This window comes from Lacerta agilis, chromosome 10, assembly GCF_009819535.1.
Source record: "Lacerta agilis isolate rLacAgi1 chromosome 10, rLacAgi1.pri, whole genome shotgun sequence".
In the NCBI taxonomy this organism is placed as follows: Eukaryota; Metazoa; Chordata; class Lepidosauria; order Squamata; family Lacertidae; genus Lacerta; species Lacerta agilis.
The window spans coordinates 53,976,559-53,990,339 of NC_046321.1; the positions used below are offsets into that span (position 1 = coordinate 53,976,559).

The 13,781-nt window shown below is 42.2% G+C and overlaps 1 protein-coding gene across 1 annotated transcript in view; it reads left to right on the forward strand.

The window, feature by feature from the left end:
• The window catches only part of CPED1 (cadherin like and PC-esterase domain containing 1), a 125,152-nt gene extending 111,819 nt beyond the window's left edge, over positions 1-13,333 (forward strand). Inside the window, exons 23-24 of the mRNA XM_033162192.1 lie at positions 1,036-1,182; positions 12,686-13,333. Of these exons, the coding sequence (XP_033018083.1) occupies positions 1,036-1,182; positions 12,686-12,913 (375 nt within the window). The 3' untranslated portion in view covers positions 12,914-13,333. The remainder of the gene's footprint in view (positions 1-1,035; positions 1,183-12,685) is intronic.
• Positions 13,334-13,781: the final 448 nt, after the last annotated feature.

Below are 13,781 nucleotides of genomic sequence, written 5' to 3' on the forward strand. Positions count from 1 at the left end.
CAGCCCCATAGACTTTTTCGTCTTGCGGTGCAGCCTCCTGCTAGACGAATGCCTTTGTCTAGTGAGTTTTTCGTCTAGCGAGGCATTCGTCTAGCGGGGCACCACTGTAATTTAAATTTCTTCCAATCTTCTTCCACCGCGTCATCCCTCTGGTCACGAAGTTTCCCAGTCATCTCAGCGAGCTCCATTTAGTCTTCTTACATCAAGTGTTTCAGAGTTGAGCCTTGGCATTGAAAACAGGTTCTAGGGATAGTTCGTATCCACAATTTTAGCCCCTTCATCCATTCTGTCAACCACCAAAATAAAAACATGTTTATACAGTACCACACAATTATTATCATCTATGACTTTCAGGCTATGTACCATCTATGCATTTGTTACTGTAGAACAGTTTTACATACCAAATGTATTAAATCTAGTCTCCCAGGCCTTTGGCTAATTAAACAGACTTTTTAATTGTCATGAGTGGGCATGGCTTTCGTTTGTTACTATGGTATGTATGTTTGTGTTTTTATGTTGTAAACCACCCTGTGATCATCAGATGAAGAAATCAATCAATCAAATAAATAAATAAAATATTAAAATAATAAAAATAAAAATCAACCAAATAAATAACATAAAATAATGATAATGATAATAATAATTGGGAAATTGTTTAAATGGGACTGCAATGTGGTGTGGTAGAATTCTGTTTCTAGTCCCAAACTACCACACTGGAGCACAGCACTTTTTGCACCTTCTCATTTGTTCACACCTGTAAGTTTGGGGTTCAGTTATTTAAAAAGGTGTGAAATCTAAGGGACGCAATATTTTCCCCTCTGTTCCTCCCTCTCTTTTCAAGAAATACATGTTTGAGCTTAACTATTTGCTGGGGGAAACACTGATCAAATAACTCAAGAATTAAGGTTATTTTTTTCTCCAGCCCTACACCTGTACATAATATCCACATGCTTACTGTCCCAATGATAACATGTCTTGATTTAACCAAAAGCTGGAAAAATGAGATAATACGAGATGACTTGATTTCAACTGCAGGCCGAAGTGCGAGATCTGTGGAAGGAAAACCGAGCTATTTTGAACACTGCAAAGCAATATGGCTACGAAGTGGTCGACACTTTTATTATCACCATGGGACGGTACAAGGAGTTTTTGCAAGGGAAGTGCGGGTGCCATTTTCACGAGGTAATCGCTTGTCATTTAATCCTCGACGCGAGCCAAGGGTGCCCATGCCAAAGCAAGATTGGGGAGCAATAACCGGGGGGGGGGGTTAACAAGGCCACAACATTATTGTTAATAGAGCATCTCTAGTTTGCCGTGGCCTTCGGACGTCCCAACTGCTGTCCGAACTAACTCTAAGCTGCTTTTGTGGATCCTGCTAGCAAGCTGGAAACATGGACATTGGCTTTGCCCCACCCTGTACCCCAACTGGGGCAGATGTTTTTCAGCACCCATCCAAGAGCCACATGGTTCCCTCCTGCCTCCTGCTGGGACTGTGGTGCCAAGGGGCCTTGAGCCAGGTCTTTCAGTGAAGGGCTATATTTTGTCATGCTTTGGTGCGAAGATTTTCAATGCATGCGCACCGAGGCAACCCACACTAGGGCTTCAGGCGTTATGCTGCATCCCTGAATGCACTTACTAGTAAGTTCCATTGACTTTCATATGAGTAAACACACATAGAAATACAGAATGAGGGACCAGGGATGGAGGGTTTGTGCTTCTTGTGCTCAATGAGCTGAGAAGAGCAGTACATGTGAAAAGGATCTAGATTCTTGGTAGACCACAAACTTGACATGAGTCAACAGTGTGATGCAGCAGCTAAAAAAGCCAATGCAATTCTGGGCCGCATCAATAAGAGTATAGCGTCTAGATCAAGGGAGGTAATAGTACCACTATATTCTGCTCTGGTCAGACCTCACCTGGAATACTGTGTCCAGTTCTGGGCACCACAGTTCAAGAAGGATACTGACAAGCTGGAACGTGTCCAGAAGAGGGCAACCAAAATGGTCAAAGGCCTGGAAATGATGCCTTATGAGGAACGGCTTAGGGAGCTGGGTATGTTTAGCCTGGAGAAGAGAAGGTTAAGGGGTGATATGATAGCCATGTTCAAATATATAAAAGGATGTCATATAGAGGAGGGTGAAAGGTTGTTTTCTGCTGCTCCAGAGAAGCGGACACGGGGCAATGGATTCAAACTACAAGAAAGAAGATTCCACCTAAACATTAGGAAGAACTTCCTGACAGTAAGAGCTGTTCGGCAGTGGAATTTGCTACCAAGGAGTGTGGTGGAGTCTCCTTCTTTGGAGGTCTTTAAGCAGAGGCTTGACAGCCATCTGTCAGGAATGCTTTGATGGTGTTTCCTGCTTGGCAGGGGGTTGGACTGGATGGCCCTTGTGGTCTCTTCCAACTCTATGATTCTATGAAGGCGCATTGAGAGATTCTGTCAGCGCCAGGCCGATCTGTATCTCGATCTGCAGATTTCTACAGCAGACCTCTCTATCCGCATGCATTTACAGTGCATACACACTTCTTTCCCTTGGCAGGTGCTAATCACAAGGAGATTTGTGATTTCCCCAAAGATACCATTTAAAGTGCATTAAGCAATCTCTCTGCGTACATTACAGCACTTTGCTTGCAATCAGAGATAGCCGGCGGGCAGTCCCCCTTGTAATTTTATCTGGTCTTTTATGGTCCTGCTAAATATTAAGCCAGGTAAAATGTCATTCCAACTGTTTCAATCAGGGAGAAAAGAATAATGCTTTCAAGGGCAGATATGACACACTTCAGGGTTACATCTCCGTATTGGATTTGGTTCATACTTGTACGCAGTATAACGTGCTCCATAATGAAGACCTTAATTATGCTAGATGGAACCAAATTGGTCATGGAACCTGACCTCTCGGAGGGTGGGGGTCAGTTTATTGTGGCAAACGGTGCTCTTGGCCCTCAAACCATGTCTGGAGAATAGAACGTTCCCTCAAGAAGACTGAAGTTGGCCATCTCTTAAACTGCCATTTAGTGGGATATATACAAGAAATATGCCCAAAAGTATAATAACAACTTTACTTCCATGCCAGCTTTTGAGTGCTAAAGGAAAGGCAAAGAGTTGGGGAAAGATGGATATATAATATGGCGGAATATACTGGAAAATATCTGAACGAAGTAGAATTGTTTGATCTACATTCAATAATAAGAGAGGTAGACGCATGGGGATTTGACAGGAAGTCTGATTTGTGAAATTAAAGTTTTGTCAAGTTAAGTTTGTTATGTATATGTAGGTAAGAGAGTCTAGGTATATATAGGTATGTATAAGTAAGTGGATGTATGGACTATCTAATTATATGCCTGGCTGAATTTTTTTTTCTTTCCTTTTTCTAATTTTTTTCTCTCTGTTAGTTTTCTCTTAAGATATAAACAATAAGACACAGTTACGACTATGTGGGATGTTAAATTTTATTCAGTAATATTATATAATAGCAGTTGTAATACTTTGTTACCTTTTTTTCTTTTTTTGTTAAACAAAATGAATTAATAAAAAATAAAAATAAAAAATAAAAATAAACTGCCATTTAGCCCATCTAAAAGACGTGGAAAGTACCTTCAACATTTAAGGCTGATCGCCTGATATTTTTGAGGAATGCCTTCCCATTTGCGCAAGTTAGAGTACCCACTGCCAGCTGTTCACCTCTGTCCTCTTAAGCCCCATGTTGTCATCCCCAAAAGCTGCTCCTGAGAGTTTGGGGACCCTCTGGAGCAGTATGGGATAAAACACAGGGTTGCCCTATTTCAAAAAGATTGAGCTTTTTCAAGCAAAGTTGTTGAAATTCACCAAAATCTACACTTCCGACATGGGCTGTTGTACGTCTGGATTTTACCAGACATTTCAGTGATTTCCGCCAGGACACTGTTTATGAGGGCCGAATACTGGCTATGTCTGGGAAATTCTGGACCCTGATTTGTGCTAGTGGAAGCCCTTTTTTGCTGAGGCAATAGTCTCCATTGGATACAAACCTCAGAGTTAACATATCATGGGAACACTCTGCTTCTTAGAGGAGCCTCCACGGGATAGCACTTCAAAGCACACCAACATATTGTTTTGTCTGGAGCTGATGCGCTGAAATGAAAGGAAGAGGAGAAGCAGCTGCGTCAGCTGGTTTGGTTTCAGGTGTTTGACTTCAACCAGAATGATCCCTACTGTGAAAAGCAGGATGCTGCACTCAGAGATTATCAGTCATGGAGCATTACAAAATGAAATAGTTGAAGAATCAGAGGAGGCAGGTCATTCTGCAGTCACGTCAAAATTGCTCAAGTTGCTCAGAAGTGAAAAGCGATAGCGGCGGCAGGTCTCTGAGCCTGAAGCTCAGCAGGGCTACTTGACAACACGGGCGATGACTGTGGAGAACTAGCCCAATGCCAGGTAGGGGTTAATTTTTTCTGACAGTTAGAACCCTCAGGGGCGGGCTTAGCCTGGGTATAAAACACCCCTCCCAGTGGGCAGGAAGGCAGTTAAGTGCGGGGAGTTAGAGTTGGAGTTGAGCAGTGTGAGTCACGAGATAGAGCTGGGAGTTTAGAGTCTTAGGTGGATGTTAGCAGAGAGGATAAAGAGATTGTGAAACGCATTGTTATTGATATTTAGTTTACTATTAGAGGTATTAGGCCGGTAACATTTAGAGGTATTAGGCCGGTATAGGACAACAGTTATAAGCTTATTGAACAACCTTTTATTTATCAGCAACCACAAGCTTTGTACGCAATAAACATCTTTTTAGTTCACAATATCCTCGTCTGTGGTGAATGAAGTAAGCAGGATCCAGCTAGTAGTCTGAAGGGTGCAGCTGGGGACTGTTTGTCGTTGGTGCAGCACTCATAGACCGTAAAACGTCCGGGGGTGGGCTGTACAGGGCGAAGGGCCCGCGACATTAAAGTGGTGGCAGCGTCGGGACGAAAGATTGTCATAAAGTGGTGGTCACATTGAGATCAAAGATCTAAAGTGTTGGCAAGAAGTGCCAAGGTACAAGAAGGACTTAAGGGTGACGCATTGTGTGAAGTGTGAGGCTTAAAGAGGATTTAAGCAAACTTCAGTGAGACTCTACAATCTAGTCAGGAAGGGGATCGCATACACCTGGAAAGGGAGAAGGGGAATTCAGAGAGGAATTACCTGGCCCTAGGGTGTGGTGTGATAGCGCCTAAGACTGTGAGATTGTGAGAGAGTTACAAAGATACATTGCGTTTGAAACTATTTCAGGCAGGAAGGTTTATAGTGAGAGGTTGGAAAAGTACGCTGGACAAAGTGCACTGAGGTAACTTTAGGCGTGACTTTGGACCTAAACTGTGGAAACTGAGCCTGAAGAAATAGTTTAACTGAAACATCCTTGGTTTAAGTACAGAAATAATACCACCAAATAAATAGAAAATGCCACCTAGAAAGACTAAAACAGCTCTTAGGGACTCACAAGTAGAAAGCTCTGAAGAAGAAAATGGGGTTTCCCAGATGGAAGAAACCAGTACTGAAACAGTTAACAAAAATCCTGCTGAGGGGACGAGTTTTAAAGCCTCAGAGGAATTTGAAAAATGGAAACTTGAGAAGGAATATAATTTAAAATTCGAGCTAGCGAAATTACAAGCTGAAGCAAAAGAGAGAGAATTAAAATTACAAGCTGAAGCAAAAGAGAGAGAATTAAAATTACAAGCTGAAGCAAAAGAGAGAGAATTAAATATTGAGAGAGAGAGAGAGAGAGAGGCAAGAGAACTGAAAGAGAAAGAAATGACCTTAACTATTGAGAGAGAACTGAAAGAGAAAGAAATGACCTTAACTATTGAGAGAGAAAGAGAACGGGAGGAAAGAGAATATTTATTAGAAATGAAAAGACTTGAATTATCAGCTGTAGATAATAGAAACAACAACAATAGTTCCACACAAAATCCTAGCAGGGTGGATTTAAAAAGATTCCCTGACTTCAGAGATAAAGACGACCCTGAAGCATTTATCATTTCTTTTGAGAGGGCTTGCGAAGATTTTGAAGTAAAAGATGAGGAGAAAATGCAAATACTGAGAGCGCGTATTAGTGGAACATTAACAGAGATTTATTCTCAAATGCCATCTGATCAATCTAAAGATTTTGAAGCATTTAAACAGTTGGTTTATGTTAGATTCGGAATTACTGCAGAACAACTGAGACAAAAGTTTAGAACAATAAAAAAAGTGCGTGAGGAAACATTTGCTCAACTAGGAGCTAAAACTACAAATTATTTAAACAAGTGGCTAGAACAGGAGGGTGCTGATTCTGTGGCGAAAATAAAAGAGGTGATCGCATTAGAACAATTTTATGACACGATTAATAGTCATCTGAAGTATTTAATTAAAGAAAGACGCCCTAAAACCATCCTGGAAGCTGCTAACCTGGCAGATGAAATAAATGAAATCCGAGAACACGCTTATGATGCCCCAAAATATAAGGACAAACAGTGGGAAACAAATAAGTTTAAGAGAATGCAACAGCCCACAAAGTTTACCACAGAATCTGCCAAGAAAATTTTTCCCGCCAATGCAAATGTTCCCCATAACACGCCTATGACAACGGGGGGAACTGAGGGAAAAGTAAATAAATATAGTGAGGGTAAAAGGCCTGAATTAATCTGTTGGCAATGTGGGAAAAAAGGCCATAGACAACTGGACTGTAGAACTGAAATCAGAACTAAGAGTGCAAATAATATCCCTCAGAAGCAGACATATTGTGTCCAAACTGTGGAGACAGAGCCAACTGCCAACATGGTTGCCACGGCAACCGAGGCCCAGTCAGAGGCTGATGAGTTACCAGTGGCCCAAGTTGTGAGGTGCTATATAATTCAACAAGATGACATGCTATTACACAAAACAGGAGAAGAAATTTGGGTGAATGGTAAACCATATAAAGGCTTAAAAGACACAGGGTCTCAGATTAGTATTGTACATCCTGATTTGTTAAAGCCAGAAGACTTTATTAAAGGCAAAACACTCAGTTTAAAAGGAATATCAAAACAGCCAGAAATCTTGCCAGTCGCATTAGTTAATCTGACATATAAACAATGGTCTGGAAAATGGCAAGTAGCAGTTTCACCAGAAATCCCAGCTCCAATGTTAATCGGGTGGGATCTACTTGACCATGTACAGAGTGCATTTGTGAAAACTAGGGCACAAAAACTGCGACAGTTACCTCAGGAGGAAAGGCCTGATACAATTGCTGAACTGACACAAGATACAAGTATAATGCCAGTTACAAATAGTCAAGCAGCTAGTTTTGCAGCCAAGCAGAAACTAGATACAGATTTACAGAAATATTTTCAAGCCACAGCCGTGAATACAGTATTAACCCCTGAAAGCCCGGAGCGGTTTATAGTCAACAATGGGTTGCTATACAGGGAGATTCTTTTAAAGCCTAATAGAGGGGGTAATGAGATCCACAGGCAACTGATAGTACCTACTGAATTCAGAACCAAGATAATACAACATGCACATGGCAGTATCTTTGGAGGTCACTTGGGAATCACCAGAACCAAACAAAGGGTGTCCCAAAATTTCTTTTGGCCTGGGATGGGCAAGCAAATAAAGTTATTTTGTCGAACGTGCCATACTTGCCAATTACAAGGACAAGATATTTTATTAATCAGACCAGTAAACAGTGACCAGTTACAACTGACATGGGAAGGTCCTTGTAAGATCATTTCAAAAATGAATGATATAAACAATATAATTCAGCATGGTGAAGGGAGGCGGGTCATGCATAAGAATATGATAAACCCAACCCAGTCACTAAACCATGAACCCAATCTAGACTACAGTAGTCACGTTGTGGAAAAAGCCTGTGATATTGGTAAAGGAGTGTCTACCTGCAATATGACCAGTGACCTAGCTGTGAGATCAGTTAGAACAACTAGTCATAGTTACGATAAACCATTCATCAGTTGGAAAGATAGAAAGAAAGACGTACTGGAAGTTATAGCTGGCATGGGGTCCCATCGACTTTCTATGAAAGTGAAAGTGTTTCCTACACTAGAGATTGTGTGGTGGGAGGATGGGTACCCTGCTGCTCATGCAACACAAATAAATGTCCAAAATGAATGTAGTTACACAGCATTAACAGGGCTACCACGTCAAAGGCATACAAAAGTAATCTTAAAATTGCTCGAAGTGGGAACTAATAAATCACTACAGACCAAAGATGAACTGACAACAAGGGAGATTGCTATGAGCAATAAGCAATCAGAGCTTGTTAGCCTACTTTCATTAAGAGATCACGCTTGCCTAGAAAGCTTCAGCAAGCTGAATAAAACAGAAGATATCCACAAACTTCTGCAAATAGTTCCCAGTGCATTTAAAAGCCAGACAACCAGTGTTTATGCAGCTTATGATGACCTGGAGATGTGTGTACAAGTCTGCGAGCTTAAACATTTAACAGAGATCCTGAAGGAGGGAGAGGTTGAACTAAGAGAGCTTTTGACCCTGAGAAACAAGGACTCTACCCAGCTTGGGATCCACAATCGTTACAGACGCCTCGAGTGCAGAGATCGGAATGGGACGGTGTCATCTGGTCGAGGAAGACAGCTTACATCCCATCACGTATGGCAGAGAAAAGACTGGTGCCCAGAGAAAGATACTTCTTGCGACGGTTAAGGACGATAAGGAGCGTGAAAGGATCCTAAACATCATCGCAGACGCCTTATAATGAAGACCCAAAGACAAAGGTTAATGGACAGTTACGGTTTTTCTTGCAATAAAGACCTAATGCTGCATGAACTATTGTATATAATGTTCACAACTATATGTACTTTTACTGAAGAGGTAATATTATGCCATAGTTAGGTAATATAGGTAAGAATTATAAAATGTTTGTTTATGTAATGTCTATAGTGATGTTTAAAATGTTGTTTGTATCAGAGGGATACTTTGGCTAGTAACTCCTCTGATACAAACCTAAAAAGGAGGGAGGTATGTGGAGAACTAGCCCAATGCCAGGTAGGGGTTAATTTTTTCTGACAGTTAGAACCCTCAGGGGCGGGCTTAGCCTGGGTATAAAACACCCCTCCCAGTGGGCAGGAAGGCAGTTAAGTGCGGGGAGTTAGAGTTGGAGTTGAGCAGTGTGAGTCACGAGATAGAGCTGGGAGTTTAGAGTCTTAGGTGGATGTTAGCAGAGAGGATAAAGAGATTGTGAAACGCATTGTTATTGATATTTAGTTTACTATTAGAGGTATTAGGCCGGTAACATTTAGAGGTATTAGGCCGGTATAGGACAACAGTTATAAGCTTATTGAACAACCTTTTATTTATCAGCAACCACAAGCTTTGTACGCAATAAACATCTTTTTAGTTCACAATATCCTCGTCTGTGGTGAATGAAGTAAGCAGGATCCAGCTAGTAGTCTGAAGGGTGCAGCTGGGGACTGTTTGTCGTTGGTGCAGCACTCATAGACCGTAAAACGTCCGGGGGTGGGCTGTACAGGGCGAAGGGCCCGCGACAATGACGTTCCGTGCTTCAAAATTACCGCGAACCGTTTTGTAGCATCTCAGTTTCCACTTAACTGCTAAACAAAGAGTTCTGTACGCAGCTGCAGAAAAGGGCTTCGAAAATAACCTGACCACTCCCCTACGTGTCATTCAAAGGACTCCCTTGTTTCAATGGCAAAGGGGAAATAAGAAATATGGACGAGAAAATAATAATTAAGTGAGTGGGAATTATGAGGAAAATATTTTTAAAATATTTTTTTTGAGAGCCAGTGTGGTGTAGTGGTTAAGAGCGGTAGTCCTGTAATCTGGTGAACCGGGTTCGCGTCTACGCTCCTCCACATGCAGCTGCTGGGTGACCTTGGGCTAGTCACACTTCTCTGAAGTCTCTCAGCCTTACTCACCTCACAGAGTGTTTGTTGTGGGGGAGGAAGGGAAAGCAGAATGTTAGCCGCTTTGAGACTCCTTTGGGTAGTGAAAAGCGGGATATCAAATCCAAACTCTTCTTCTTCTTCTAAAAGAGCGGAATAATGTTAAACATACAAGCAAGGATAGATTTATGAACACCAGCAAAACAAACAAACAAACAAATAAATAAATGAATAAATGAATAAGAGATGCCATATTTTTCGCTCCATAAGACACACCTTTTTCCTCCTAAAAAGTAAGGGGAAATGTCTGTGCGTCTTATGGAGCGAATGCATGGTCCCTGGAGCCGAATTGCCTAGGGGCCAAAAGCAGATCATGCTCTTTTTTTTTTTTACAAACAGAGAAGGGGGTGTTGAAAGGAAGCCGCTGAACAGCTGTTCAGCAAGTGATCGGGAGAGAGATAAGGCTCCCTTTCCAGCCCTGCCCCCTTGCCCAGGCCTCCCTTGTTGAATGCAGAGGGAGGCTGTGTGTTTCCCCAGCGACATGTGACTGGCTGATTAGATTATCTGTCTGGAAACTGTAGAAATGGCTGTAGGACTAGAAGCTGCAGAACTGTGAGTTGGACCCCATAAAAACAGGGCTTTTGCTCTTTGCAAAAAAAGCTGCACCACTTTCAGCTGATCCTCAAAAAAGCAGGGCTTTTCCCTTTGCAAAAAAATACTGCACCACTTTCAGCTGATCCTCAAAAAAAAAACAGGGCTTCCCCCCTTTCCTCCTCTAAAAACTAGGTGCGTCTTATGTTCAGGTGCATCTTATGGAATGAAAAATACGGTATATAAGAAAAGGAGGGGGTATAAACCAAGGAGTTGCAGCAAAACCAAATAGAAATTTAGGATGTCTAGGAAAGATAGGCTGGGAAGTCTTCTTATGATAGGAAATAACTAGAGATGTTTCACGGCTGTAATAGATAATTATCATTATATTAGAGGCTTAAAAAGAGCTAATGTGGGAAAACTAGAATATCACAGTGAAAGAAATAAATTCTTATAATGGAAAATGCAAAAATAAAAGGCAGAGGGGAGTGAAAATTCATTTGTGATGAGGTTCCTTCTCTACAATGTCAGAACTGGTACACCTGGACTTCCAAACAGCTAGCTCTATCTTTAACCTCTAGATTTCTGGAGATGCAGCAGAAAATCTTAGGGTTCATTGGCCATGTGGAGCAAAGGCTCTCAAAAGTTATTAGTTTGCCAAAATCCAGGACTACACAAAGAAAATAGTGTTTAGGAGCAGAACTGTGCTGAAACAGAAGAGATAAGTGATAGAACTAGTAAGGTTGGTTTCATAGAGAAACAAACTTATGCAACATACTTTCTAGTAGAGATTTAAGAACAGTCAGTCGGTACTTACCAGTTTCTAAGGTTGATGGAGAAATTGGATTTGATTTGCATTTAAAGGAGAACCTACCTAATTTGCATTTTTGAAACAATACAGTGGAACCTTGGTTCTCAAACTTCATCCGTTCCGGAAGTCTGTTCGACTCCCAAAACGTTCAAAAATCAAAGCATGGCTTCTGATTGGCGCAGGTGCCCCGGAAACAATAGCTGATAGCCGCATTGGACATTCGGCTTCCGAAAAACGTTCAGAAACCAGAACACTTACTTCTGGGTTTTTGGCATTCGGGAGCCGATTTGTTCATCAACTAAACCGTTCGAGAACCAAGGTTCCACTATACATGAACTGAAACATGGCCATTCTTCAAAACTGCACTTCTTTGAATTTTGCAGTGCAGTCAGCAAAAGCATTTTACACATAAAAATGCATGTATCTGTGAAAATAACAGTAAAATGCATTATTTTAATGGTGGAGACGTCGTGCAGCTCCATGTCATGTATCTGAATAGATATGAGTTATTTCCCCCTTCTGGAGTTTACAAATACTCTTGGTCTTGTGCTGTGATTGGCTCATGAGTAGGGATGAGCCCTCAGTCACCACCTTATGCTTGTTGAGGGTAGGCAATTGTCTTGGGCTCTTGAGTGACTCTTACATTTGAGCAGGGGCGCCGACTTGCCCCCCCCAACATTGGGGAGGTGCATCACATGACACGGTTCACTCAGCACACGAGCACTCATGTGCTGGTCTGGGCTGCATGGGCATCCTGCCACCACAATGCGGCATCAGGTGGGGAGGAGAAGCCAGAGCGTGTTCAGTCTCCTTCTCCCTGTGGTATGCGCTCAGTGGAGGCAGGGGTGTGCGGAGGACGGTTGGCAGTGGCGGATGTCGACCCCCTCAATATTTGGGGGGCTGGGCCCCCTGATTCAAAATATTGAGGGGGCTGGAGCCCCTAGCGCCCCTTATACCCGGTGCATTTGAGGAAGTGACATTTAGTCCTGGAAGTGAATAGCAGCTGAACTAAGTTCTGCACACCTCCTCAGCACACCCGCAATAGTTATGACAAAGTGGTACTTACTACTGACTTTAAGTAAAAAAAAGTACGGTGATTTGGAGATCCATCGGAGTAGGGAATTTAGCAATCCTTTCTTCATCCGGTCAGCATAGCTTGAGGACAGGACTTTAAAAGCAATCTGTTATGTACTAAGCTTGGATCCTAGAACAAGAGGCAGGTAGGATCCTAGAATGCAACAACCGATTGGCTTGCAGGAGAAGACCAATCAGGCTCCAGGAGGAAGTTAATCAGCCTATTAGGCTAATCCAAAATAAAGCAGAAATAGAATCTAGCTATCCCTCCGCAATTCATCCATCGCTTAAATGCACGCTGCATTCTGTTACCCTGAAACACCCGTATGAAATTTTCACAAGCACGTTTTCTTTCTTTTTCAGGTGGTGAAATCTAAAGCTTCTGAAGGAAGCTCTCCCATGGCAATGATGTTATCGAGGCCCTATGCTCTGGGCAAATTTTTCAACAGCCAAAGCAACCTGATGAAACTGCAAGCCTATGCCTCAAATTCTCAGTCCCCTTATCATGTGCGAGGTCCAATAAACCAGGTGTATTCAGAAATCCTCCTCAGCCGCGTCTGTGCAAATGGCAGGAAGGTTCTTGGAATGTAACTTTGCTCGGCTGAAGTGCCTCGTTCCAGCCTCCTCTCTTTGCCATGTGGCGATGCACAGGCCATACCAGATTTGGATATTTTATTTTATTTTACACACTTCTCTGTGTGGCTGAACATACCAGCATAACTCAAGACATGTGGCACTTTCCGCAAAGCCTTATAAAATCAAGATGTGTCCACACGTATCGGTGGTTTCAGAACAGGAGACAGAGAAGCACGAGAAATGGCGGTGAGGGCAAAGGGAGGGGGAGGGCGTTACTTGAAATACTGCCAAATGTTTAAACAGTTGTAAGCTAAGCAAATGTAATGTTATATAGGATGTGATATATTTTGCCCGAGTATAGGTACAGATTAGGATGCTATATCGCCGGTGAAACAAATCTCATTCCATTTTGAAGAGTTTTATGGCATAGCAAAATAGTAGTACAAGAATATGCACTTAAGAGCAGGCATCACATCTTTACTATACAACCAGATTTCCATTTCTAGCATTTGCACTTAGGTAATGATAGCAAACAGGTCCTGTAGTCCTAAGAGCCAACGCAGACACGACATGGGAGTGCCGTGACTGGAGATCGTGAAATCATTTTCTTGTCCAAATTACCCTGTAGGCAGGTTGCTTTAGATCTGAGCTGTAAGTTAACTTAACCTCCCTGTTGCAGTACTAATTAAAACCGCACACATGTCCCACAGCTGCTTTTTGAACAAGAAAATGACCTTAGGCACTCCAATCACATCACGTCAAGTTTGGCCCTAAATATTTTGTGTTCGTACCACTTGGTCCTCCTTAATTTATGAACTATTCTTGGATGTGAGACGAGAACTTCTCCAAACACCTGCAAGTGTGCAGCCATGGAGAATCCGCT